Source organism: Peromyscus leucopus, chromosome 16_21 (genome assembly GCF_004664715.2).
Source record: "Peromyscus leucopus breed LL Stock chromosome 16_21, UCI_PerLeu_2.1, whole genome shotgun sequence".
Taxonomy (NCBI): domain Eukaryota; kingdom Metazoa; phylum Chordata; class Mammalia; order Rodentia; family Cricetidae; genus Peromyscus; species Peromyscus leucopus.
In genome coordinates this window covers 12690252-12718177 of record NC_051084.1, presented here as the reverse complement: position 1 = coordinate 12718177, position 27926 = coordinate 12690252, and the positions used below count along the sequence as shown (strand labels likewise).

Genomic DNA, 27926 nt, shown 5'->3' with positions numbered 1-27926 from the left:
AAGAGAGCTGGAAGTAGCCCTGAATGGCATCTGAATGAAAATACCCCCCGAAAAAGGACAGCAGTGACACCCCAGAATGAAAACAGAATCCCGAGAGCCCAGCAGGTGCAGCTGTGAACTTGAGCTCCCGGGCTGACGTTGCTGGCAGTCTATCATGGACAGCCTCTCTCCCGGCTGTACTCTATGAGCTGCCAGTGTTTACCTGGGAGACCATCTGGGAGCCAGAGGCAAAGGCAGGCAAACACACCGAAGCCCGCGAGCAACTGGCGGGTTTTACATTTTATTTCTAAGAAATGACATCTTGTTTTCACAAAGAAAGGTAAACCAGACTCCAAACGCACGCTGCCTTCAGGGCAGCCATAGGGTGCACCCAGCTGTCCAGGATGATGTCAACAGGGTGCATGAGGTACCAACATCAACCAACACATCCGGAAACGTACAACTCAATTCATTCATCATGTAGTGAAGCGGTCGGTGGGGGAGTCCCGCGGTCCCTTAGACGATGGTGTCGGTAGGGTTGGCAGATGGAAGGCCAGTGATACAGGCTTCCTAACTCAGTCTCTGCCGCACGTGACCTCCCAGGTGATGTCCAGAGCAGCCTGAGGGAATCCAGGAATCCTCTAGGTCACTCCAAGAAGCCTTCCCCTAGTGTCTCTCACATGTCCTTGGAGGGTGACCTTCATGACAGTCTCTTTGCTTTGGAGAGAAAGACAGACACATGAAGGAGGAGCCCGTGTTCCATCCCCCACACCCCCTTCTATCGTTTTTCCCTCCTTCGCTTTTTCTCCACAACCACCAGAGTAAAGGGAGAAAGTGAGCCAGCGCGTGCCACGGCTTGAGGCTTGGTCCTGGTGGAAGCCGGGCTCTGGGCTGACGGCACTGCCCAAGCGCCTCCAGCAGCTAGAGGATCCCACCTGGCACAGCAAGCCGTCTTCACCGTCAAGACATGGCAGGCTCAGGAGCCACTGACCGCAGCACGAGACCACGCGGGGTCTCTGTTTAAATGTGAGGTGGACAGGTATTCAAGGTCAGCCCAGGACCGCTACTGAGCACTGTGTGGCTCTCTCGAACACAGCTGTCTATGCGGCTGGGTGATGGAAGAGGACTCACGGCACTTGGGAAAGCCATCCTCTATCCCGGGTAGCCGCTTCTGGTGACAAGGCAAAGAGTCTCCTACAGAGCTAAGTCAGAACAGTGTCTGCAATCACAGGGACCACAGACTCGAGAAGTCAGAGGTGCCAGGACTCGGGGTCGCTACTTCATCCAGTCAACCCCAGAGCTGGCCACCACAATGGACAGTCCTTTCTCCCACAGTTCCTGTGATGCCACCGTCATCTCTCTGAACGGATGCACGCAGGGGAGCATCACAGCTGTGCATGTGAGTGGGGGGACAGCCGACCTTAGGGTCCCTCCTCGGCTGTCCACCCAGCTCTTTGAGACAGTCTCTCATTGCAACCTGAGGCCACTGAGGAAGCTCCCAGGGAGCCCCAAGAACATGCCTGTCCCCACTTCCCCAGCCCTGGGATTTTAGGAGCCTCCAGGCCCAGCTTTCTAAGTGGTTCAGGAATCACACTCAGGTCCTCACGCTTGTAAGCACTTGACTATCAGCCACCCCACCTTTCCTGTTATCTCAAATGGTATCGTGACTCATCAATCAAGGATGAAAAGGGAAACAGGAAACTGTCAATGACGAGGAAAGGAACAGAAGACCGGGAAAAGGAAAAAGGCAGGAACGAAGAAATGCCTCTAGTAATGACTGTTCGTTGTCATCCTGTGATGATTTTACAAAACAGATTTTTAAAAATCAAAAACTTATAGCTAGGCATGGTGGAAGTAGGGAGGCAGAGGCAGGTGAATCTCTGAGTTTGAGCTTAGCTTGGTCTACACAGCAGACCCTGCCTCAATCAATCAATCAATCAATCAATCAATCAAGTGTAGTTCTGCACATTCTGAGTGCAACCTTGCCGAGCCATTTTCCTTAGGCAAACAGACAGACAGGAACTCCATGCTGTCTTCATGTAAATGACAGTCTCTGAGGACAGTGCTGAGTCACAGAAGTAGCTGCTGTCTAGTGGTGATTTGCTAGGTATCACCTGGCTGCTAACCACCCCACCAAGTATTTCTTTCAAGGCTGTCTTCTGAGAAAGGAGATGGGCAACATCAGGAGGCTTCCAGGGGAGCAGACAGACCTCTTCAGAGTCAGGACCCTGCCAGCTTCTCTGGACCACTTCCTCTTAGCTAACTGAAGGGGCAGAAGTCACAGGCCAGATGGCTCTGAACAGCTCATGTCGTACAGACTCACAATGCCCTCTGCACCACACATGCTCATCAGAAGCTTCAATTCAGTGATACAGCAGAAGGGGTTGGGAGGATGCGATCTGAAGAAACCGGAGCGGAAAGTAGTGTACCTCCAGCTGCTTGGGGTTTGTATACTGCCCGCCTCCGGAGCTGGGTTAGGATGCTCACCAGCCGGCTACATCTCTAGGCCTGCTTCTTTCGTTTAGGAAACTCTGGGGAAGCAGGGCACAGTGGCAAAGCCTAAAATCCCGACACTTGGGAGGGTCCCAAAGGACAGCTGCGAGTTCCTGCCTGTCCTACAGAGTAAGACTGTCTCAAACCCACCCCTAAACCACCACAGAACCAGGGAAAAGACTGCGGGGGAAACCAGAGCGTGAGCAACCTTGTCAGCTAATTCACTTCATTAAGAGCAGAAGGAAAGGTGGAGAGGAAGTTTCTGGCAGAAGAATTTTCCTGACGGGGTTAGCGGCCCTCGCCTTTAGTCCCAGAGGCAGAGGCAGGTGGATCTTCAAAAAAAGGATGGGGCTGGGGAGATGGCTCAGCGGTTAAGAGCACTGACTGCTCTTCCAGAGGTCCTGAGTTCAATTCTCAGCAACCACATGGAGGCTCACGACCATCTGTAATGAGATCTGGCGCCCTCTTCTGGCCTGCAGGTGTACATGCAGGCAGAACACGGTATACATAATAAATATATCTTCAAAAAAAAGAGAGAGAGAGAAATCTTGTGTCAGGCATGGTGGTCCATGCCTTTCTTTAATCCCAGCAAACAGGAAGCAGAGGCCAGTCTGGTCTAAATACTGAGTTCCAGGACTGCCAGAGCCATACAGTAGAACCTGTCTGAAAAAAAAGTAAATAAATAAATAAAAAACAAATAAAAAAGAAATCTTTTTTTAAAAGAAAGAAAGAAAGAAAGAGAAAGAAAGAAAGAAGGAAGGAAGGAAGGAAGGAAGGAAGGAAGGAAGGAAGGAAGGAAGGAAGGAAGGAAGGAAGGAAGGAAGGAAAGAAAGAAAGTTCCCTCCCTCTCTTCACCAGCTCCGGCCTGTGTCAACACTACACACAGCCACAGTGACCCCTGGTACAAATGCCTGACCTGAACGTACGTTATCCACCCCAGATTCAAGGCATGCTTCTTTAATTCTGGATCCAGCTTCCTCATACCCGCTCCTCTCCTCAGGCTTCTCAGTCAGGAGGTGCCTTTCCCCCTGAGAACCCGCCAGTGAGGGAGGCTGAGGAGGGCACTGCTCTCGGTGAGGTGAGAACTCGGGACATCTGCACGGGGAAACAACCAAACGCCTGCCACTTTCCGGAGCCTAAGCTCTTTGGACTTGATTTTATTGATTGATTGGTTGTTTTATTTATGTGTATGGGCGTTTTATCTACATGTATCTACGTGCACCGTGTGCATACCTGGTACCCAAGCTGTCGGATCCCCTGGAACTGGAGTTACCGTGAGCCACTATGTGGGTGCTGGGTCTTGAACTCATGTCCTCTGGAAGAGCAGCAAGTGCACTCGACCACTGAACCATCTCTCCAGCCCCAGATCCTAAGTTCTTTTTTTAAAATTCCCATGCAAGCTGGAAGGTGGTGGTGCACACCTTTAATTCTAGCACTCGGGAGGCAGAGGCAGCGGATCTCTGAGTTTGAGGCCAGCCTGGTCTACAGAGCAAGTTCCAGAACAGCCAGAGCTACACAGAGAAACCCTGTCTTGAAAATCCAAAAAAAAAAAAAAAAAGGAAAAGGAAAAGAAAAAGAAAAAGAAAGAAAAAAATTCCCATGCACTAAGGATTAAACCAGCTTTCAAATGGCACCAGAACATTCAAAGAGAGCTGGCATTTTAAGCTAGAATTTTCTCTAGCCCCCACACTGCAGCCCAGCAGAGCTGCTGACGGCTCTGGAACTGGAAGCTTCAGTCTGTCTAGAGACAAGCCCAGAGCTGCACTTGCTGTGAGAACTGCAGACAGTGGACCCGGCTGCCAGAAGTGCATGCAGCAGAGAGCTCTTCCCTGTGCCGTCACTACCGTGGCCAGAGAGGCCCGGGTAGCCTAGTATCCTCTGCTAGAATGGGAGAGGACTGGGGTATTTACTCTACACCAGCCCCTCTACAGCAGAGGAGACAGAGATGGACGTGGGACGTGGGCTCTTCTGAAGTCATCAGCCGTGAGTGGACTCAGGAGAACACAGTGAGGCATGCCCTGGGCAAACCAAACTCTCCTAGGTGCCCCACACTGACGCAGACAACACATGCCAGCTCAAAGGTCATAACCTGACCCTGATCGAATCTGGCTCCCGGGCCAGGGCCACTGTCCTCTCAGAAGGGAAGCAAGATGACAAACGAGCTTCTAGGCACCAGCAGACCCTCCCAGTCCTGGCTGTTCCGCAAGGTGAGTGCCATGTCCTCTGGCTGGAAAACGAGCATCCGGGAAGCCAGGAAACTTGGCCCACACGTCACTTCCTTTAGAGGATCCTCTCACTGCCCCCTGCCCAGGCCAGCGTAAGCAGTCCTTCCTGTGATGCCGCCCAGCACCCTGCTGCGGAGCCCTGGCCGGTCTGTCCTCCAGCAGATGAGAAGAGCTGGGAGCACTCAGGGGAGGATGGGCATCGCTCTCCACCCAGGGCCAGTGTGTGTTCTTATGGAATGACAAGGCAGAAATGGCGAGAATGGGGAGAGCCACGGGCAGAGGTAACATCTGGGGGGCTCCACACTGGGCACACAATCCTCCAGCAGCTACCAGGGAAGCAACCAAGAACCCTCGCTTTCAAGCTTCGGACCACATTCCTCGAGAGCCACCGCCTAAGACACGCTTCCCGCTCAGCTTCCACACCACCAGCTCTAGGAGGGGCCTGCTGCCTGCCCGGTTTCCCATCACAGCTGTGTAGGAGTCACAAGATTCCTGTCCCTACTTGAAATAGCTGGTACCTGTAGCAGGGCTGGGGGAGGAGAAAGCGACAAACGGAACACCCAATTCTTGTCAACAGCACTTGGCCCCGTAGGCTGCCCAGCATCTCCGGACTTAGGAGTACGACCACGGCACACACACTGTGGCCAGCTGGCCGTTACGGCCAGCAGCTTCTGGTTAATTTCCAGTTCCCAGAGGGTAGTGACGGCACGATACAGCCATCCCCACTCTGCCTTTTGCACAACGGATCTCTACTCAACAACCAATACATCCTACCCAGGAGCTTCCTTGATTTGCTCGGAAAATCTGCGGTGCCACCACCAAGAGAAGTGGCCCTCTGCAGGCCTTAACACGGCAAGTCCCAGGTGGGCATGGTCACTTAAATCAGTGGTTCCCGACCTGCAGGTCACAACCCCAAAAGACTATCGGAAAATACAGCTATTTACGTCATGATTCATAACAGCAGCAAAACTGCAGTTGTGAAGTAGCAATGAAAATAATTCCATCCTTGGGGGTCACCACAGCATGAGGAACTGTATTAGAGTCACAGCATTGGGAAGGCTGAGAACCTGACTTCAATGAACATTCTCTCCCCAATCTTTTCATCCAAAGTCCTCCGACTGGGAGACAGAACAGGTGCACGCATGTGGAATATCCATCCCTGGGGGTCGAACCCAGGGCCTTGTGCATACCAGGGAAGTACTGCTGAGCTAGGCCCGGCCACAAGCCAAGGCTCTTACAAACAGAGCTCGGATGTTTCCCCAGGTACTCTCCACGTCGTGAATCCGACTTTAACACATCTTATTTCTAATCTGTCACCTCAAGCGGCAGAACCAAGCCGTCTTCAGCAACAGCGCCATCTGGTGGTCCGTATGGCAAACCATCTGCCTGTCTTCTAGTCACAGCTTTCCTTTACTGCCCTCCAAGGAAGGACCAGGATATACACAGTTAAGCTTCCCATCCCTTGGATGCTCAAATTACAGGTTAATTCTAATTCAGTCCTTTCCTACGTGGTTGTCTGAATTCCCTTTAACTCCCTTTTCTCCTGCCTGACCTTAATTAAAAAATCATTTACTAAACTCTATTCCCCACCTCCACCCCCAAAGAGTACTTGATGTGGTTCAGAAGTAATGAAGTCCTTTGATGATGAGGAGGAGTTCTCAGAAGCCACTCACCTTTCCGTTCCCTAAGAAGACTATTCCGTCTCTCTTTCACTTCTGAGCTCAGATTATCCACCATCTTATTAATGCAATTGTCCAGAACCAAGGAGTGGGTTTTGGACTCAATGTCCTTCCGACAAATGGGACACTCGACTTTCCGTTTCATCCATTCACTGATACAGAAGGAGCAGAAACTGTGGGCACAGTTCAGGGTGACGGCCTACAACGTGAAAGGACACACAAGTAACACTTGCCACTCTTACTTTCTCCAAGGCCCACAGGAAAGGTCCCCCAATCCCATCTTACAAAGACGCTCTGAGATGCGGGGAGGTGGTGGCACACGCCTTTAATCCCAGCACTCGGGAGGCAGAGCCAGGTGGATCTCTGTGAGTTCAAGGCCAGCCTGGGCTACAGAGTGAGATCCAGGACAGGCACCAAAACTACACAGAGAAACCGTCTCAAAAACCAAACAAAAAGATGCTCACTCCCCGCCCATTTCTACCCCCTTCCCATCTTCTGTAGCTTCCACAGTCCTGAGCAACGAGTTTCTCCACAGCAGGGAGTCATCAGACTAGAAACTGCAGAAACCAATGACCTGTAGTCAACGTGACCCAGTCAAAGACACCGATCTTATGAGAGATGCAGAAGGTTAGCACATCCAGCCTCCCTAGAGTTTGCCTCAGAACAGGACTCCCTCTGTGTATACATGCACTTTCCAAAGCTATCTAAAAAAACCTGCCATTTGACAGCATACCTTAACACTTTCAGTATAAAATGAACTGGTTACAAATGAATGAAATTAACAAAAACTAAAAGAGCTGGTAACAAAGTAACAAATGGTAGCCTAGGAGAGAGTGCTTCATTTTCAAAAGGGACCCCAAAGCCCTGACATGTCTACACTCTGGCCCTGAATACTCAGAGTAACCACACAGTCAATGGCATTCACTGGCTGCTTCAAAAGGACATACTCCAAGCCCACGCTGAGCCCTGTGCCCGAGCAGAGGACAGCACTGGTGGGCAGCTTTATTCCAATACTTCAAAATTCTAATGCTAGTGGCCCTGATAGGCTTTCACTGCAGTTAAAATGGTAATTGTGCTAAGCCAATGTCTAAGCAGAAAAAAAGCAGCGTTAGCCGGGCAGTGGTGGCGCATGCCTTTAATCCCAGCACTCGGGAGGCAGAGGCAGGCGGATCTCTGTGAGTTCGAGGCCAGCCTGGTCTAGAGTGAGATCTGGGACAGGCACCAAAACTACACAGAGAAACCCTGTCTCAAAAACCCAAAAACAAACACAAAAAGCCGGGTGAAGCCTGCACGATGTAATGAGAAGTGGCTGCCTTCAGACATCATCTTGAGCACATACTGCACTAGGTTTCTGAATAAATTCTTTCCAGTGATTCCTGCAGCAGCAGCCGCAGCAGCCGCCCATGAGCTGGCGCACCACACGGGGGTGGGGCGAGCACTGCGAGCACGTACCTCGATGAAGTACTCGGAGCAGATGATGCACTGAAGCTCGTTCTCCAGCACGTCATTCATGTGGCTGAGGACCTCCTCCTTCTGTGCTTGGACCTTCTCCTTTTCTTCCTGCAAAGACACAAGGCCACCTGTCACCCAGGGAAACAAACCAGAACGCAGGACAGGACGAGAGCAAGGTTAGCCGAGGGGAGCAGGATCCGGTGCAGCTCCCTGGGGTCACCCTTTCCCAGGGACGCTAGCTCCTGTCTCCCCTCTCCCGGGCTGTTGTGGTCAGTTCCCACTGAACGCTGACCTGCAGTGGGACAGCATGAAGGGTGAGGCCCTTAGGTGGCTAGGACGGGCCGGACAGGAGGAGCGGCCCAGGACAAAGCCTGCAGGAGCTGGCCCTGCTCTTCTCCCAAGTGAAGACACGGAGACAAGGCATCATCTGTGAACCAAAACCGTGTCCTTGCCAGACTCCACGTCTGCCAGCACCTTCTTGGGACTTCCCAGCCTGCAGAACTTTGAAAAGTAGTCAAAGCGGAGGGGAGGGGGAGCACTAAAATATTCTCTAACAAGCTGCAGCCTGAGTAGTAAAGTGTCCCTTAAACTAAAACTTCACAGGACAGGATAGAAAGAGCACTCCAGAGGCAGGGGCTTGACTAAGGCGTTGTCGGCAGCCGTCTCTTGATGACCGAAGGATAATACCTTTCTTCCGGAGGCATGGCTGGAAAGACGGACTCCCCCGGGACTTTTAGGCGCTAAGCTGTATGTATGGAGCTTGCCGCCTCCCGCTTCTGCTCCCATGCTCTCCCCAAGGTCTGAGCACCTGTGGTGCTGTCCTTAGGAAGGACCTTCGGGATGCTCTTTGGAAGTCGTAAGTTAGTTCTATCACCCCCAAACAGAAAGGAACAGGAGCCTAAGAAAGGGAGGAAAATCCACTCACAATAGATCTAAGCAGTCGGTTCATTGTTCCTCTTTTTCTTTTCTAATCAAAACAGACTATCAAATCACATAGGGGAAAAGGAAGATCCAGGCTCATTTCTCTGACAATTTTTTTTTTCTCTTTTAGATTTGTTTTATGTGTATGGGTGTTTTGTCTACATGCATGGCTATGCACCATGTATGTCCTAGTAACAGGTTGGAAACTCCCCCTGAAACTGGAGTTATAGATGGTTGTGAGTCACCATGTGGAGGGCTAGGAATTGAACCTGGGTCCCCTGAAAAGCAACAAGTGTTCTTAACCACTGAGCTACCTCACCAGTCTACTCTGAGGATTTTTAAATTCTTGGGTTTCAAAATATGTGGTAAGGCAAAGAGATAGCAACGGGAGTTAGAAAGGGAGGACCAAGAGTTTATGTGGAGGGGCTGGAGAGACGGCTCTGTGGTGAACAGCATGGGCTGCTCTGCCAGATGACCCAGGTTCGATTCTTCGTACCCACAAGAAAGTTTACAACTGTCTGTAACGCCAGTTCCAGGGGATCCAACATCCCCTTCTGGCCTCTTCAGGCACTACACACATATGTGGTGCAAAGACATACAGGCAAATTACTTTTTTAAAAAATATTTATTATGTGTACAGTGTTCTGCCTGCATGTGTCCCTGCAGGCCAGAAGAGGGCACCAGATCTCATTACAGATGGTTGTGAGCCACCACGTAGTTGCTGGGAATTGAACTCAGGACCTCTGGAAGAGCAGCCAGTGCTCTTAACCTCTGAGCCATCCCTCCAGCGCTGGCAAATTACTTGTACGTTCAAAATAATGAAAAATATTTTAAGAGAGAAAATGAGTTCAAGGTCATTTTTGGCTACACAGTAAGTGTGAGGCCAGCCTGCACTATGAGACCCACCTCAAAAAAACAAAAGAAAAGTTGTGGGAGCCCCATGCGGGCGGTGCCTGATAGCAGTGCTAGCATCGGCTAGGTAGAAGTAGATCACTGGCCAGCCTGGGGTACATAACTGGCCAGCCTGGGGTACACAGTGAAGTCCTGTCTCAGCAAACACAATAAACTTAGAGGCTGTCGCTCAGGGCAGAGCGGGCCCAGGAAGCTGAGCACCGGGTCCTTCCCTAGCACCCAGGACAGGGACATCAAATCTGCTGGGGCACAGTCTCCTCCTTTTTGTCCAAAGCTCTAGTTCTGGAGTGGGGGAGGATGCAGCCTGACCCAGACACTCATTGCAGATTAGAAACTGCCTGTGGACTAGCCGCCCACAGCTCGGTTTAGCTTGGCCTTTATGATATTTAAAAAACACAAACAAAATCTGAACTTGTACCTCTATTGAAAAACCGTATAATTTCTCATAAATGTGTACTTTTTGATTATAGAAACTTAAAAACAACTTGTTGACAATATTTGAAAATTGGGGTAATTCAAACATCTGGATTTCTGCTTACTATGAAGAAATCGGATCTGACAGACTGGGCTTGCGTTTCTGGGTGGCAAGTGCCAGGTAGAAAAGCACGGCCTTCTGGGGAGGAGTTAGGAAGCAGCTCGGTCCTCACAGCTCCTCCAGCGCCCTCACGCCCAGGCCTCTTCCTCACCTTTATTACTGGTCTGGCCCTGGTAGGCATTTGTTCGTAACTTATAATTTAAGAGGTCTACTGGGCACTGGTGGCGCACGCCTTTAATCCCAGTAATTGGGAGGCAGAGGCAGGGGGACCTTTGTGAGTTCAAGGCCAGCCTGGTCTACAGAGTGAGTTTTGGGACAACCAGAGCTACAGGAAGAAACCATCTTGAAAAAAACAGACAAAACCAAAACAAAACAGACAACAGCAAAGAGTTCTATGGATTTAATGGGGGAGACACATCCTGAGAGAACCCCAGACAGGCCAGGATGCAGTCACCTCCTCCCAGCACAGAGATTCTCAACCAGGCAGCAGCTTCTCTCTAGTGAGACCTTTACAGGGCATCTGTCTTTACTCACCACAGCAACCGTGCATTCCTGGGAATGCCGGGCGTCGCGAGCTAACTAGATTCTAAGCCCCTCTGTCCAGTACCTTGGCCTGCTCCAGTTCTTTGTTCTTGGCTTGAATGATTTTCTCAAAGTCCTTCTTGCTGTGATTCAGCTCTTCCATCAGAGCTCGATGCTGCAGAAAGAGCAGGTAAGCCATCAGGACGGGCCGCGGAACCACCCTGGCTGGCCACACACCTCTGCTTCTTCCCTCCGGAGGCTCAGTGACTTTGGGTTAGGGACCAGTGGTGCCAATTTCAAAAGCAGCCTTCTTTCATTCAGGATGGATGGATCAGGACAGGGGGGTGGGCAGCAAATCTGTTAGTCCTTTCGAACTAACCTGGCTAACTAACCTGGCTAGGGTCTTCTACAAGCTGGCATGCCCAAGTGCCAACAGCTGATACACTGTGACTGACTCCTTACACCAAATGTCCACAGGTTCTCCAGCCACGCACCATAATTTATGGACTGGGATGTGACCCAGTCATAGACCCTATACTTAGTGTGCGTGAGGGCCTAGGCTTGATATCGGGCAAGCAAAGGAAAGAACACAGAAGGATCGGAGGGAGGGAGGGAGGGAGGGAGGGAGGGAGGGAGGGAGGGAGGGAGAGCAGAAAAAAAGGAAGAAAACTGAGTCCCCCGGTGCATAAGTACAGCTCCCACTTAAGACTCTCACCTTGAATGCTCTTTAAAGAAGGTAGAATAAAGGTGTTTCTCTGCAGACAATTTCAAGAAACAAATCTAGGGGCTGCAGAGACAGCTCAGCATTTATTGAAGAGCAGCATGCTGTTAAGTATGTGGGTCCGAGTCCAGTTCCCAGCACCCACGTCGGACAGGTCAATCTCCTGTAACTCTAGCTTCATGGGATTTGATGCCCCTGGTCTCCAAGGGCACCTGAACTCATACACCATACCTTCATACACAAACACATATAAAACATTAAACAAATCTTTTTTAAAAAAGTTGAAAAAAGAAACAAATGCATCAGGGTGTGGTTACCTGAAGGTCTAGGTCTTCATCTTAACCACTAATTATGTTCATGTTCCCTAACTATCTCATCTATAAAATGGGAAACACGTCACCCTCCCACAAGTGTTGATAAGAAGATACCGAATGTGACAAGCATTCTGAAAAGGCTATGAAAACCCTGTGTAAAGGCCAGTTCTTCTACCAGTCTGGAAGGAGAACACCAGATCAACAGTGTCATCTGGCAGTGGCACGTCCCTCACGCACGATGGCCAAGTATGACCTGAAACCACGCTGACTGATGACTGCATGACGAAGCACCTCATGACACACATGTTCTCCTGTGTTAGAGCAGGTCAGCTGCCGGAGCCACCAGGGAGCCGGTGACAGACCAGACCTTCTGCACGGCAAACGCCGAGTCCTCCAGCCGGCTCCGAACATCTAACACTAGTTTAAGCCCTCCACAGGAGGCAGGGAGATGGCTCGGCAGGGAAAGGCTTCTGCAGTGAGAACCCGGATGACCAAGCTGGAGTCCCGAATCCTCACGGAGGAGAGGACCCACTCCTGAAAGCTGTCCTCACACACACTGTGGCACGTGAGCACCCAGACACGACTTTTTTTAATGTGCTCATTTATTTCTAAAGGTGTTTTTGTTTTTATGTTAGTGTGTTTGTATGAGTTCAAGCTAGCTGTGTACAGGCACCCTGGGAGGCCAAAAGAGGGTGTCCAGTCTCTTGGAGCTGGAGTTACAGGAGGTTGTAAGCTGTCTAATATATATGCATGCTGGCAACCAAACTCAGGTCTCCAGCCCCACACGTGAGCGCTTGTGTACTTTCACACACTAAGTAAAGAATAAAAACAAACAAAATGTAAGTACTCAAATGGGAACAATGCCTAACCTTTCACCCTACAAAGCAGATAAGCTCAAAAAATAAAATTCCAAAGATATAATTTTCACCTAATTATTTCCAAAGCTATTTGTGCACCTCCCCACAAGGAAATCAAGACAGGCTCCTTCTCACATAACTGTTAGCAGCGACAAGGCTGAGGCACAGGTCTGCAATAGAAATAGAAAGATGACCCTGAGCAGCTTTACAGGCAAAGCTGCTGCTCACTGTGCTCAAGGGGGGCTAACCATCTCATAACCTTGACTAAACTTGTACCAAACTGCTGGTCATAATCAAAGCCCAAAGACGAAGCAAGGGTGTTCTGTTGATGATGTTTACTTTTGAGACAGGGTCTCACTCTGTAGACCAGACTGTCCTGGAACTCAGAGATCGGACTGCCTCTGCCTCCAGGTGTTGGGCTTAAAGGTGTGCGCTGCTACGTCCAGCTGGAAGATGTTTTAAAAATATACAAGAGCACACAAAAGGCAGCCACGTAAAAGCAGCCATAGGATTCAATGACACAAACCACAAGCCGTCTTTTAGGTGACGGATGCCCTGAGTGTCACTCTTGTAGGTGGCTGCTTTTGCTTTAGACTGTACATCCTCAAACTGGCCTAGAATGCTTGACTGGAACCTTCTTGAGTGGTTTCTGGATGCCACAGTGCAGGGATGGCGAGGTACAAAGGCCCTCGGGCCCAAGCCCTAGCTAACATCTCCCCTCTGCTGCCTTTACTATTCCGGAAGTAGAGCCCCTATTCCAGGGAGCTTCCAAACTTCCTACAGGCTGTTTCGTCATCACCAGGGCGGCTTCTACTTGATGAAGACCTAAGTTTCCATGTGAGAGCTGGTGTGTATCTGTGAGGCTGCCAATCTCCAACCGGATGGTGTGAGCATCTGCCACCAGCTCTGTTCGCAGACTGGAGATCACAGAGCAGTGGGCCCGAGGCGGAGGCAGCTAGTGACCCGTGATGCCCGGCTGTTCCCCACTCCCAACCACCACGGCCTCTGAAGTGGGGGAGACTGGGTTACCTCCTGCAGGGCCTGGACCAGCTGTTGCTTCAGATCCTCGTCCTGCTCTTTCTCCAAACCCTGAAAAGCCAAAACAAAAGGAAGGTTTCCCTGCAGTCCAGGGGGAGGGGACAAGATCCTGAACAAGCAGGTGTGACAGGAACAGCATGGGGCAGGGAGCAGACAGAACCCATTTCACTTCAGGCTGCTGTCGGCAAGGATCTGAACTGTTCTCGGCTCCACCATTGCACATCCGGGGCTTTCAGCCTCAAGCCGGCAGCTGAGCGGCTCTGCAAACAGGGTGGACAGCCTAGGCTTCTTCCTTCACCTGACGCCATGTCCTCAAATGGCTAAGACCGGGAAGTGAGGCACAGACACAAACCCCAGCCCCCCACCCCCCCCACGCTGACCACCCTCTACAAGCCACTCTGCCCTCGCCTGGGTCTCTGTTGCCTTTTCCCTCCGGCAGCCATTGAAACCGTCACTCATCTGCGGCCCGCTTCGTCCACACAGCCTGTGTTCTTGCTGCCTTAAGAATTACCTACAGGTGGGGGATTTTGAATCGTTCATAATTGAATGGGCAACCCTGAAAATCATTCTTCCAGTGTGCTAATGGGCAGCACATCTTGTCTCAACAAGATAAATTACTTAATGATTAAAAACAACACTAAGCATTTTAATACCAAGCAGAACTCTAAATACAGCGTCAGGCAATATGGCGCTCCAAACACCAAGCATGAGGCCGGGGGCAACAGCTTCTGGAGCGGTGGCAGGCCAGGCTAGCCCGGGGCAGAGGGAGACGCAGCTAACACACAGAGCTGGGTATGCTTCCTGAAGTCACGCGCACATGACGTGAAGAAATCCTCGCTGAGCCAGTCTCTTGTCTTTACCCTTCTGCCCAGAGGAAGGACTCTGCAGCTCTTTCTTCAGCACACGGAGTAGCCTCGCGTGGTAATCCCAGGCGTGCTCCATTGTTTCTGAACACACGGTCCTCTAGAGAACTCTGCTCAGCGAAGGTGTGATACCCTGAACAGCAGCCGATTCCCACCCTCTGTAAACTCCAGTTGTCTGGGCTGGACAGGGAAGCAGAAGCTATGTACACCCACCATGCATGCCCTGAAGGCGCCTAGGTAAGCCATGGCTTTTGCTATTCCTGCCCGCTCGAGGAGACAGCAGAGATTAGAATGATTATAAATGAAATTTAGCCGGGCGGTGGTGGCGCACGCCTTTAATCCCAGCACTCAGGAGGCAGAGGCAGGCGGATCTCTGTGAGTTCGAGGCCAGCCTGGGCTACCAAGTGAGTTCCAGGAAAAGGCGCAAAGCTACACAGAGAAACCCTGTCTCGAAAAACCAAAAAAAAAAAAAATAAATAAAAAATAAATGAAATTTATAAATTCTTCAGAAATAAGCCAATACCACTACATACTGTTACTCGCCCAGAGAGACCCAAGCAAGATAAAACACTTTTCACCTCAGCTGTGACTGGTCCTTCCAGGTTCTAAGTCAACAACAGGGGGTTCTTGACATTCACCGTTACCTGAACGACTAGGGTAGGATTGACAAGGCTCCTGCCATCTGGGAACTGACATTTTAAGCAGGGACAGGACAGCTCCAGCCTGAAGCTTTGGCAAGAGCCTGTCATCTAAGCCCACGATCTGGAGACCAGGACATGCTTGGGCCTACCTCCAGACCACTCAGATACTTCTTTTATCTTCTAGTAAAGGATGTGGCTTATCATGGCCAGCTGTGTGCCCTTCCATGGCAATCTGATTGATCAAGATAGGAAAACCATCATCTCCGCCCCCACAACCCCGTTAGCTAGAGTTAACCTCACAGCCAACAAGCTGTCACGTACAAGGGCAGTCAGCTCTGGGCTGTGACTTGGTTCTGGGCACACAGAGCAAAGAAATGAGTCCCAAGGACATTACGGTCTGTGGTACCCTAGCCCTTACCCGGCTTCTCCCTGAATTTATCTTGGATCTCAAACACCTGAGGTTTCGATCAGAGATCAGTCACATCCCAGCCGGCTTCTGCGTCACCTTACTCATCTTGGCGCCCTAACTGGCTCCTGACCCCACCAGTGTGCTGAAACCTTGATCTTTCCAAAACTTCACCTTGGCTTTCTGCTCCCATCCTGTCTCCTGTGCTTAGCATCTGGGCTGGCTTCAGAGACAACTCTAGCCAGAAGTTCACCAAGTGCCTGCCCAGCCGAGGGCACCTCTGCCTGCCAGCTCTGTGGTACCTGGAGGTGATGCTGCTCCTCCTGGAAAGTCTTCTCCAGCTGCTCCACCCGCGCCTGCTGCTGAGCCTGCTCTGCATACAGCTGAGACTGTAGGGCTTGCAGCTCCTTCTCCATCCTCACGACCTTCTTCGAGCTCCCCTTCCGGGTCTGCCTCTTCACATTCAGAACAGCGATCTGCTTTTCCTGCATCTGGGTTTTCAGCTTCAGAATCCGGGACATGGTCACCTTAAACAGCTCTAAGCTGCTCTGAGATGCGGAAGGGTTGGAGGCCTTCTGCTTCTTAGGGTAAAGTTCGATGACCTTTGGGAGAGCAGAGCAAGCGTGAGGCTCCAGAGAAGTCAGCTTAGGACAGGAGCATCCCAAGGGCTGACTCGCCGCTTCACCTTTGACTTGTAACTTCACCGGCTCAAGAGCTTTGCAGGACAGTGCAGTGACTCTGCATTTGAGATCCGAGGGACCGTCAGCTGCAGGACTCTCTAGTCCATCCAAACTCAACTTCCTTTTAGTTCTCAAGTCTTTATTTTTTTCCCCGGTCTGTTCATTCTTTGGGGCCAGGCAGGGAGACAGCCTCTCCCGGTCTTCCTCAATAACTTCGTATTCATACTCCGCATTCTCCTTATTTTCCAGTGGCACTCCAAGCTGGATATGGTCTCCCTTCTGGATGCAATAAACCTGTAATGGTGCCAGACGCTCTCTGTTCAGCCAAACACCATTCAGACTCTAGGGAAAAGAAAAGAAAAACAAAATAAGCTCATGATTTTCCTCCTCTTAATGGAATTTCTCTCTTGTTGCGACAAAACCTTCTGCCTTTTCAGAAGGAAAACCCTTGAGAACAAATGGAAATGAAAGGTTCATAAAGCACCATCTTTGGAAAGAGCACAGTGCACACAGTGCTTTGGCTTTCTACCTATATTTCACATTCATGCCTCCGCAGAGAACTGCCTGTGTAACAGGCAAGAATCACCTTCCTCAAAACGCGCAGCGCACTAAAGAACAGCAACTCAATCACTCTTATTGACCTCAACTCCAGGCAATGACTCCAGGATGGAAAGAATACAAACCCCAGGCAGGCTTAGCCAGGAGTCACCCATGTTCCCACGTGGGCCCTCAACACACTCAACAAGCACGGCACTTCCCAGTGCACAAAAGCCAAGACTTTGTGCTGGGGGAGTCAGACTGTGGGTGGGACCTGAGCCAAGGAACGCAGGCGGCTGCTGGTCTACGCGTACTATAGCGTAGCAAACAGAGCTGGAGCTCCGACCTCAGCTCACACTGACTTCAACACCTTGGACTTATCAGTTACGTGCCTTCAGCAACCTGACGTCACACCTCTGTGTCTCAGCCTTGTCTCTAAAGTGGGGAAGTCTAGACTCTATCCAACACTGTAAAATGCATAGCATGACACTCAAGTAGCATACATCTTGGCTGCTTAGCTTCTTGTCTTAATGAAGCTACATTGTTAAGAGCATGGAGAGGGAGGGGTGGAGCTCTGGGGTGAAAGCACATGAAGACCCAGTTCAATCCCCAACACTGAAGTTGAAAACGAACAGCAATCTTGGTCAGACTGCATGGGTTTGCAACGTGTCTCCATGACCTAACAGCTGAGTGACTCGGGGCAGGCTCGTCTGCTTTGGGGTTAGTTACTGTGTCTGTAAAGATGATAATCTTTCTGGTGATCCTGTGTGAATTTAACATGTTAATGTACTTAGGGCAGTACCGGGCACAACTGATAGTCACTTCATTCTGTGCTCAACCTCTTACTAGGTAAAGACACTTAGGACAGAACAGACGAGAACAGTCTTAACAGCTGTTTGTGGGAAGGGCAATGCAAGGCCACAACTAAGTACAGACTCATAGGGCACAGCCTATAAAGGTGCCAGTAGAGACGGGATGCTAAATGGAGATGACAATCTTAACATTAGCCAGAGCTCTAACATCACTGGTGAGGCTCTTAACTCTGGGGGAGAGGCCAGAGATTCAACTCACTTCTGAACTGAGACTAAAACTGACATTTATACCGTGTTTTTTAGTTTAGCAATCTGAAAAATGTATTAGTCAATATTCTAAATGTCTCTAACGAAACACAATAAATGGATAAATCAAAAACGTACAGCTAGATGAATAATCACAACGCGAACACCTCAGTGCTATTTACGACATGGCTTTAAAAAGCACATCAAAGAATCCAAGAAACCAACCAGTCCCTCCTTCCCTCATAAGGGGACTAGTGCCCTGACGTAATAATTTCACCAGGTTCTGAACGTTATTTAAATGGCATCATATAAAACGTACTCTCGCGTCTAACTTTCCTGCTGTCGTGTGTGTGTGTGTGTGTGTGTGTGTGTGTGTGTGTGTGTGTGTGTGTGTATGCATGTGTGTATGAGGCCAGAGAGCAGCACTGGTGTTGCACAGATGTTCTCCACCATACCAGATGTGTTTATTCTGTCTATATGTCTGTCTGTGTGCCACGTGTACACCTGGTGCCTATGGAGGTCAGAAGAGAGCAACAGACTCCTAGAACCAGAGCTGCGAACAGTCACAAACCACCATGTGGATGCTGGAAACTGAACCTGGGTCCCCCCAAGGGCAGCCAGTGGTCTCCGCCACTGAGTCATCTCTCCAGCTCCAGTTCACCTCATTGTTATTTTTGTTTTGCTTTTTTGAGACAGGGTCTCACTGTGCCGCTCTGGCTGGCTTGGAACTTGCTTTGTAGACCAGGCAGGGCTGAAGTTCACAGAGACCTGCCTGCCAGTGCTAGAATTAAAAGTATGCACTACCACACCTGGCTTCCTCACTTTTTAAGAAAGATTTATTATTTTAAATTGTGTGTGTGTGTGTGTGCGTGTGCGCACGCGCATTTGAGGGTCAAGTACCCACAGAAGTCAGGGGACCCAGAGAGCTGGAGTCACAGGTGGTTGTGAAGCGCCTGAGGTGGGTCCTCTACAAGAGCAAGGTCTCTGATTGCTCAGAGCTCAGCAATCAGGCTAGACTGACGGGCCAGTGAGCTCTAGGAACTCTACCTCTGCCCACCTCCTCCCCAGCTCTGGAACTACTGCCACCACTGCCACACACTGCCACCCACAGCTTCTTGAAGATCAAAGTCAGGGCCTCAGGCCTGCCTGGCCATCTCCCAGCCCACACTCTGTTTCTTTGGGATAGTCTGGATACATAGCCAGGTTGGCATGGAATCTTCTGTCCTACCCTACTCCCAAGTTCTGGGGCTGTGGGCATACACATGCCTGGCTAGTTGCTGTGGAGCCGTTTTTACTCGGCATTATGTCAATATGGCAGCGTCCACTGTGGAAATACTCTGTGATGCGTTCTATGTGGGTGGGCATTACAGACGTTCCCTAGAGACATTTGTTACTATACGTGTGTTCAACTGAATGAGCTAGGTATTTTCAAAGTGGTTGTATCAGGTGACCTTCCCTCTAGAGCAGAAAGACACTGCACTTGTCCCTTGTCCTTGTGGTTTGGAACTGCATCTCCCTGATCTTTGAGTCTGAACAACTTCCATGGACAGTGAGTAGAATGTGTACACTCGTTTGTGATGTACCTGTCTTTAATCTGTTTCAGAAACCGGGTTATATCTGTCTTTTGAAAAACCCGATTTGAAGCTCTGTACATACACAGGCGTACTTCACCAGTTAGGTGCACAGCAATCGTGTCCACTAGGGCTTGCTTGTCCTTTCCTTGACGACATCTTTTCTTTTTTTTTTTTTTTTAAAGATTTATTTATTTATTATGTATACAGTATTCTGCCTACACACCAGAAGAGGGCACCAGATCAAATTACAGATGGTTGTGAGTCACCATGTGGTTGCTGGGAATTGAACTCAGGACCTCCGGAAGAACAGCCAGTGCTCTTAACCTCTGGGCCATCTCTCCAGCCCAACGACATCTTTTCAAGAACAGAAGAAACCCTTAATTTATACTATCATCGAATATGTTTACCAACTGCCCTCCCCTTTGGTGAGAGCGGATTTCATGGCTGCTGTTCTGGGGACTCTCCTGTGGCTGCCTGTCAACCTGCTGTGGGAGCTCAGGGATTACAGACACTCAGTACCTCGGATGGCTTTCCAGGGGTTCAAGTCTTCGTGCTTGTGTGGCAAGTACTTTACCTACTCAACCATGTCCTTGGCCTGTCATCAGAATTTTTAAGAAGTATGCCAGAGCTGGAGAGATGGCTCGGTGGTTAAGAGCACTAGTTGCTCTGGCAGAGGACCCAGGTTCAATTCCCAGTACCTACAAGGAGGTTCACAACCATCTGTAATTCCAGTTCCAGGCAATCTGATGCCCTCTCTGGCTTTCCCCAGGTACTGCATGCATGTAGTACACAGATATACACATAAAACAAAAACCAAGTACACCAGATAAGGGCTAGAACAGCAAACAGAACTCAGGGGCACTCTAATGATGCTGATGCTAGCAGACCAAAGAACTCCAAGCACAGAGACTTAGCCACGTAAAATACTCACAGGACTTGGGATGCCAGATTCTACATCACAAAGGTAGAAATCACCAAGTAGCAGGTGAGTTTGAGGCTGGCCTGCACTACATAAACAAGACCCCATCTTAAAAACCTCCCCACTCCCGGGTCGACCTCCATTCAATCCTGGGGGCTTGAATCTTTGCACTTTCGGTGCTTCCTAATCCCTGGACTTCGTTACTTCCCACTAGACGGGTGACTTTAAGCTTTATTTAAAGGGAACTAGGGGACTAGGGGATGGCTCGGCAGTCCAGACGCCTGCTCCTTTTCCAGAGAACCCTAATGCGAGTCCCAGCACCCACACAGGCATCTCACAACTGCCTCCAACTCCAGCTCTGGAGAACACAAACCTCTCTTCTGGCCTCAAGCACCTGTACATAAATGTATACAATACACACAGACACACATACATGTAAGTAACACAGTAAAATAAATCTAAAAAAATATTTAAAGTGGAAAAACCCTTTATTCAAAGTAAAATGTTTGTGAGAACACCAATAGCTAAGCAGGATTTTTTGTTTTGTTTTAATTCATTTTCTTTTTAAAAGATTTATTTATTTATTTTGTATACATTGTTCTGTCTTCATATATTCCTGCAGGCCAGAGGAGGGCACCAGATCTCATTACAGATGGTTGTGAGCCACCACGTGGTTGCTGGGAATTGAACTCAGGTCCTCTGGAAGAGCAGCCAGTGCTCTTAACCTCTGAGCCATCTCTCCAGCCCTTGTCTTAATTTATTTACTTTTATTTTATGAGCATTAGTGTTTTGTCTGTGTGTGTGTGCCTGTGTGAGGGCACTGGGTCCCCTGGAATTGGAGTTACAGACAGCTGTGAGCTGCCATGTAGGTGCTGGGAATTGAACCTGGGTCCTCTGGAAGAGCAGTCGGTGCTCCTAACTGCTAAGTCATCTCTCCAGTCCCAAGCAGGTTTATTTTAAAGGTGTGTGTGCATATGTATGTGTGCGTGTGAGTTTATGTAGGGATGTGTGTGGAGGGGTTGTGGGTATATGTGGAGGTGAGTGTGTGTATAAGGGTGAGTGTGTATGTATAGGTGTGTATGTATGTGTGTAGGTATGTATGTGTGTGTAGATGAGTGTGTGTGTGTGTATGTGTGAGTGTAGATGAGTGTGTGTGTATGTGTATGTGTGAGTGTAGATGAGTGTGTGTATATGTGTATGTGTGTGTAGATGAGTGTGTGTGTGTGTGTAGGGGTGTGTGTAGATGAGTGTGTGTGTGTGTGTGTGTAGATGAGTGTGTGTGTGTAGATGTGTGTGTGTGTGTAGGTGTGTGTGTGTAGATGTGTGTGTGTGTAGGTGTAGGTGAGTGTGTGTGTGTGTAGATGAGTGTGTGTGTGTGTGTGTGTGTAGGTGTGTGTGTGTAGATGAGTGTGTGTGTGTGTGTGTGTGTGTAGATGAGTGTGTGTGTGTAGATGAGTGTGTGTGTGTGTGTGTGTGTGTAGGGCTTGCTCAAGGGAAGGAGCAGTGCAGCAGCTCTCTCTCTCTGCCTCAGGTCTCCTGCCCTCCAGAAGCTTCGGCAGATTCCCAGGACCTCTGGCGCCTTCCAAAGGGGCCAGTTTCCCCGGAAATATGGTCTCAGTTCTGGAAAAGGAGCCACCGCTCCACTCCAGACACTCCCTCAGAAGTAGCGTTCACTCCAGGCCATCAGCAACCCTCTCGCACAGCCTAACTTCCTACAGCACACGGAAGCGCTGCACCTTGGAAAGGGAGCAGGGCATGGCTACACTTGTGAATATTAGAGAACAACTATCAGGTGTTAAGAAAAGGAACTTTTCTGGGATTAAAGGTATGTGCCTTTAATCCCAGCACTGGGGAGGCAGAGGCAGGTGGATCTCTGTGAATTCAAGGCCAGCCTGGTCTACAGAGCTAGTTCTGGGAAACCCAGAGCTACACAGAGAAACCCTATCTCGAAAAACAAAAAAAGGAAAAGAAAAGGAAATTTAAAAATATCTAGCAGGGCTGGAGAGATGGCTCTGGGTTAAGAGCTTCCCATACACGGCTCAGTTCCCAGCACCCACACCGAGAGGTCACAACTGCCGTATCTCCAGGGCCAGACAGATCTGGCTGGCCTCTGCGGGCACCTGCACTCACATTCACATACTGTCCCCTACCAAAGCCACACAAGTTACAATAGCAATATAATGTTTAAAAACACATAAAACTCAGCCAGGCAGTGGTGGCGCACACCTTTAATCCCAGCACTCGGGAGGCAGAGGCAGGCGGATCTCTGAGTTCGAGGCCAGCCTGGGCTACATACAGAGTGAGTTCCAGGACGGCCAAAGCTACACAGAAAACCCTGTCTCAAAAAACCAAATAAATAAATAAAATGCATAAAACTCAATAGAAATCATTAGGCTTGTGTGAGCTCATGTACCTTGTTGTCCATAATTGTCCACTGTCCCTCGGGATTCTGCTTCAAAACACAGTGGTTTCGAGAAATCATCAGAGGGCACACCTTTGATATCAGCTGGTAAGTGACACCAAATCCTCGACCAATCGTTACCTGAAAGACAGAGGCAATGTAAGGCACAGTCACTGTGCTAAAAAGGGGGTTCTTTACAATCTTACCAACCAGCAGCGTACACAGGTCCTGGCTTAGGAAAGCAGACACCTACGGAACCTCAATTTCTCATCTGCTGTCTGCCCCCCCCCCCAGCTGTCTCAGGGAGCCACCAGGGAGACAAAGGCAAGAAGCTGTGGTAAGAGGAGAGCACTGAACCGTGCAGGGCGGGAGAGATGGCTCAGTCTCTTCCAGAAGACCGGGTTTGTCTTCCCAGCAGCCACATGGTGGCTCATAACCATCCATAATCCCAGCTGCAGAGGATCTGATCCCCTCTTTTGGTAAACATCACCTCTCGCCCCGCCCCCCAGGCACCAGGCATGTATGTGTTGCCCAGACACACATGCAGTCAAAACAATCATACACATAAAATAATAACTTCAAAAGATAAAGGAGTTAATATGAACTCTCAGGCTAGCGCAACCCTGAATGGTCACCAGTGAGACATCATTTCTTCCCTCACATTCCTGTCAATTCATCTTCCACACTGCCTTCATACATACTAAGACAGGCTTTGGACTTTGAAATGGCCAACTTAGCATCCTTTTCTCTAAAAATTCTTCCAGCTGGCCCTGGGTCTGCCTTGGGTACATCAGGAAATCTCCAATCTCCTTCTACACATAGCTGCGAAGTGTCTCCCAAGTCACCATTCCTGGCCCTCTGTGTCCCAGCCACTTTACCTTACCTCCCTGAGTTTGAGTTTGTCATCAACAGTCTATGAGAGAACTCCTCGTTCGTTGTTATAGCTGTTATTAAGAAAAACAAATTCAAGTTCTACGAAGTCAAGTCACGTATCGTTTTCCCAGCTCTAGGCATGGCTACTGTGTGGGGCACAGCTTTCACAGAGCTCGAAGACACTGCCGAGGTATCCTCGGCCTGAGAAATGATTACATTTCTCCATCCTCTCTCCTCCAAGATTACTATGCTGTCTCTCTACCTGACTAGTTGGCAAATGTGGATCCCAATGCAGGACCTGACGCCGATTTCTGGTCATTTCCATCTTGTTAGTTCAGCCTAGCACACTGCCTTGTTAAGACTTTAACTTTTTAATCTGACAGACAGACAGACACAACCTTCCTTCTAGCGTTAGTCTCCATGAAACTGATATGGTAGCTAATGTTGTACCTTCAGTCAAGACATAAAGTAAAATAAAATGGGGATTAGAGAGATGCTCAAAAGAGCTCATAACTCCAAATCCAGATTCAATGCCCTCTTCTGGCCCCTGCAGGCACCCATACACACACGGGCTGTACACTCTGCAAGTCTACCAAATTCCCTGAGTCCTAGGCCCACTTACCCACAAGAACAGCTTGAGTTTCTGTAGAAGACAGAAACAAAGCTCAGATGCCCACACATCACAATTCCTGGTGACCTAATCATAAACACGTGAGGGAAAGAAGTGACGCTCTTCTGAGATCCAGGTCTTAAGTTTCCTGATTCTTGTCTGTGTCTAAGTATCTCTTAACTGGGCCCACCTGGGAGAAGAGACCTCCCTGAAGTTGTCCTGACCTCTACAAATACCCCACAGCATACAGACAACCATTCACATACACACATTTTTTGAAATGGAGAATGTCAAGGTCTGAGGACTGGCGTGGTGATGGGGGACATTTAGGAATTATCTACCATCCATATGCACTGACAATTTCCAGGGTTGGTAGCTGTTTTAGAGGAAGTATTCCATATTCTATCTGAGGGGAAACAGCCTGGCTGCCATCAGGGGAAACAGTACAGAAGACCAGAAGAGCACCTTGTTCTGGAACTGTCCCTGACTCCCTGTCACCCCCTTCACTGCCCAGTTCTAGAGTCCACAATGGCTCTATTTCAGCACCACTGGTCGGTCACCTAAGAACTCTCCTGGGCACTGCTCCATTTACAACCCTGGAGCACACTGTCATCGATGTAGACGATCTCTTGTTCCTGTCCGGCTTCACTAGCCCCGACCTCCTCTGCAAGGCTCCGTCTCTGAAATAACCAGGAAGTACTCCAACCACTCCTTCCCCTTCCCAACCCCCAGATTCAAGAACACCAAGAGGAGAAAAACAAGGCAAAGACACAGCTTTCCTTTGCAGGTCTGAAGTAGCTCGCCTGCAATAAATCTACTCATCTGTGCTTACACCAAAATCTCTAGACTGGTTTACCAAGTTTAAAGACATTAATATATATAATGGAGTTTTTATCTGAATCTCTCAAATGTTAATGGACTAAACATCATTAATGTAATTTTTGGCTGTATATATTGTATATACTTATTGGATAGTTTTTCTTGTATTAGTTATAAGCTTTCTTTAATTTTAGACAAAAAGAGAGGAAATGTGGTGGTATTGTGTTCCCCAAAATATTGTGTACCTTAATAAACTTATAATTTATTAAGATAATCTACTAAAGGACTCCCTTCAACACACATGAGGATCCACCCATGTTCTTTGATTATATCTGTGAAAGCTGAACTTTGAGGGGAACTGGAAAGGCAGGGAGCTGTCCTGCCTCATCTGTATTAGACGACGCCAGCACACCTCCCCAGACCTGCTGCACACCCACATGCACCATCATCTGAGAACCTCATCCTGGCTCCCACTCAAACTCTCTCCCCACTCTGCAGGCTATGCTCCACATTCTGCCGACAGGCCGACTCCGGGCATCTCCAGGCAGGCTCCTCTTACACAGAGGCCCCCAAGGAGGGTCTCCAGCTCCTCCTGGTGTGCATGGGTCTCTCTCCATAGCTGTGATCCCACACAGTCTGTGGCACAGTACAGAAGGTGTGGAGGAGTGAGTGCTCTCCAGTCTTCTCGCCCCTGCTACCCCACAGCTGCCAAGCGTTTCAGAAGTGATGGACTAGTTCACCGAACTGAGTCTCAGTGAGGGAGTCAACACTTGATTACGTTTCCCAACAGGGTTGAGAGAGACTAGTGAATGAATGTTCAGGGATCAGATGAAGTAAAGCAGATGAAAAAATAAGCGGCTCTCCAATGCCTGCTAATTTAAAGCCGGACCTGCTCTGGAATATTGCTAAATAAGCCACACCTTGGCCAACCCAGAAAGACATCCTTCATTCTATAAATTCTCTTTCCCTGGTTCCAAGCCATAAACTCCAAAAGCAGAAACTATGTTTGTCCCTCAATTGAGAATATACAGCTTATCTAAAAAAAAAAAAAAAAAAAAAAAAAAAAAAAAAAAAAAAAAAAAATTCAACCCTACCAATTCAATGAGCTTAATTTAATTATTGCGATGAAACGCCATGACCAAAAAGCAAGTTGGGGAGGAATGGGTTTATTCAGCTTACACGTCCAGGTCACTGTTTATCATCAAAGTAAGTCAGGACAAGAACTCAAACAGGAACCTGGAGGCAGGAGCTGATGCAGAGGCCACGGAGGGGTGCTGCTTACTGGCCGGCTCAGCCTGCTTTCTTATAGAACCCAGGACCACCAGCCCAGGGATGGCACCACCCACAGTGGGCTGTGCCCTCCCCCATCAATCACTAACTAAGAAAATGACCTCCAGGCTTGCCTACAGCAGGATTTTTTTTTTTTTTTTTAATGGTTTTTCGAGACAGGGTTTCTCTGTGTAGTTTTGGAGCCTGTCCTGGATCTCACTCTGTAGACCAGGCTGACCTCGAACTCACAGAGATCCGCCTGCCTCTGCCTCCCAAGTGCTGGGATTAAAGGCATGCGCCACTACCGTCCCGCTTACAGTGGGATCTTACGTTGGCATTTTCTCAATTAAGATCCCCTCCTTTCATATAACTCGTTTGTGTGTCAAGTTGCCTTAAGACCAGCCAGCACACATGCCGACCAACACTCGGTACTGCGCTTCCCAAAGCCCAAGGGGCTCTGACCCAGTTCTCCTTCCAGAGCGGACTGCAAGGAGGCGGCCCACCGTTGGCTTTTCCGAGACCAAATCCTAGCACCTCCTCTCCACTTATAACTGTGCCTCCCCTTTTTTGTTTTTTAGTTTTGCATTGATGGAGCTGAACTCTACGGATCAGCTGGTAGAGTGCTTGCCTTCCGGGTACGAGGCCCTGGGTTCGAGCCCCAGCACCAGCCCTTTAAGCCTGCATTATCAAACACTGTAAGCAGTTTCTGGCGAGAATCGCTGACTGTCCCTGACCCACGTCGAGGGTGCGTGCAATCGTGGCTCACCCCAACGCGCCACTTCTCGGGGATGGAATGGAAGACTTTTATTTTTTTTTCGGATTAAAGTTGGAGGATGTTAGGTGAGCCACCTTTTTAAACTCGTGATCACACTCAAAATCAACTCCAGAGAGCACAGGCCCTCCGCGGCCATCCGGACCGGTGCGCCATTCTCGGGGTCAGTGGGGACGCCTCGGCCTCAGTTTCCCCGTGTGACCTGGGTCATCGCAAGGCTCTGAGAGACCCTAACGGGGACCGTGCCTACTCTCGGAGGGCCCCGCGTCCGTTACGGCGGCTCTGGCACGGGGCCTCGCTCCCGCGCAGCCACCCACCCACCAGCCCGGGGCCTCTCAAGCCACGGCCTCGCCTGGCCTCGCGGCCCGGTCCCGCCAGCCCCTGAGGCGGCCCAACCCCGCGGCCGCCCCGGGTGCCTCCCCGCAAGCCGGGTCGGCGGGGCGCCGCTCCTCTCAGCCTCCCCGATCCCGCAGCTCCCGCAGCTCCCGCAGCCACCACCCCCCCCAGGCCGCACGCCCTCACCTCACTCGCAGCCTCCAGCTGCAACCACTCGCGGTCCATCCCCAGCCGCCGCAAGCACCAGCTCCGGCCGGCCGCGAGCTGCCCCGAGACCAAGGGGTCGGGCTCGCCCATAGCCCGCTCGGCACCGACCGGGGCGGCGCTCAGCAACGAGCCGCACTCCAGCCCGGGTGCCAGCCGCCTCCGGGGGTCCCGTCCCGCACCATAACTCAACAACAGACAGAAGCAATCGCCGGGGGAACCGAGTCGACGCGAACGCCCCGCCCGCCGCTGGGCTGGGAGGGCGGGCAGTGCGCGTGCGCAGCGGGAAGTCAGGGGCCGCGGGCGGGAAGGGCGG

General features: G+C 50.0%; 1 protein-coding gene across 2 annotated transcripts; it reads right to left on the bottom strand.

Moving 5' to 3' along the window:
- Positions 1 to 253: 253 nt before the first annotated feature.
- Rnf8 (ring finger protein 8) lies at positions 254 to 27865 on the bottom strand. Of its 2 annotated transcripts, XM_028885037.2 has the most exons (8): positions 27593 to 27865; positions 22740 to 22868; positions 15861 to 16580; positions 13640 to 13699; positions 10804 to 10893; positions 7829 to 7936; positions 6371 to 6575; positions 254 to 696 (listed from the first exon to the last, which is right to left on the bottom strand). In XM_028885037.2, exons 1-8 carry the CDS (start codon positions 27701 to 27703, stop codon positions 680 to 682), a joined length of 1440 nt encoding a protein of 479 aa, XP_028740870.1. In that variant the 5' UTR covers positions 27704 to 27865; the 3' UTR covers positions 254 to 679. The 2 variants fall into 2 exon arrangements, with proteins under 2 accessions (XP_028740870.1, XP_037055370.1); XM_037199475.1 differs by lacking the exons at positions 10804 to 10893; positions 13640 to 13699.
- Positions 27866 to 27926: the final 61 nt, after the last annotated feature.

Bases quoted from the DNA above. Each gene is read 5' to 3' on its own strand.
- Rnf8 (XM_028885037.2), bottom strand. From the start codon at position 27,703: ATGGGCGAGCCCGACCCCTTGGTCTCGGGGCAGCTCGCGGCCGGCCGG. The intron at 22,869-27,592 runs GTGAGGGCGTGC...TCTGTCTTTCAG, and splicing joins AGCTGGAGGCTGCGAGTGAG to GTAACGATTGGTCGAGGATT. The intron at 10,894-13,639 runs GTAACCCAGTCT...CTCTTTCTGCAG, and splicing joins TGGTCCAGGCCCTGCAGGAG to CATCGAGCTCTGATGGAAGA.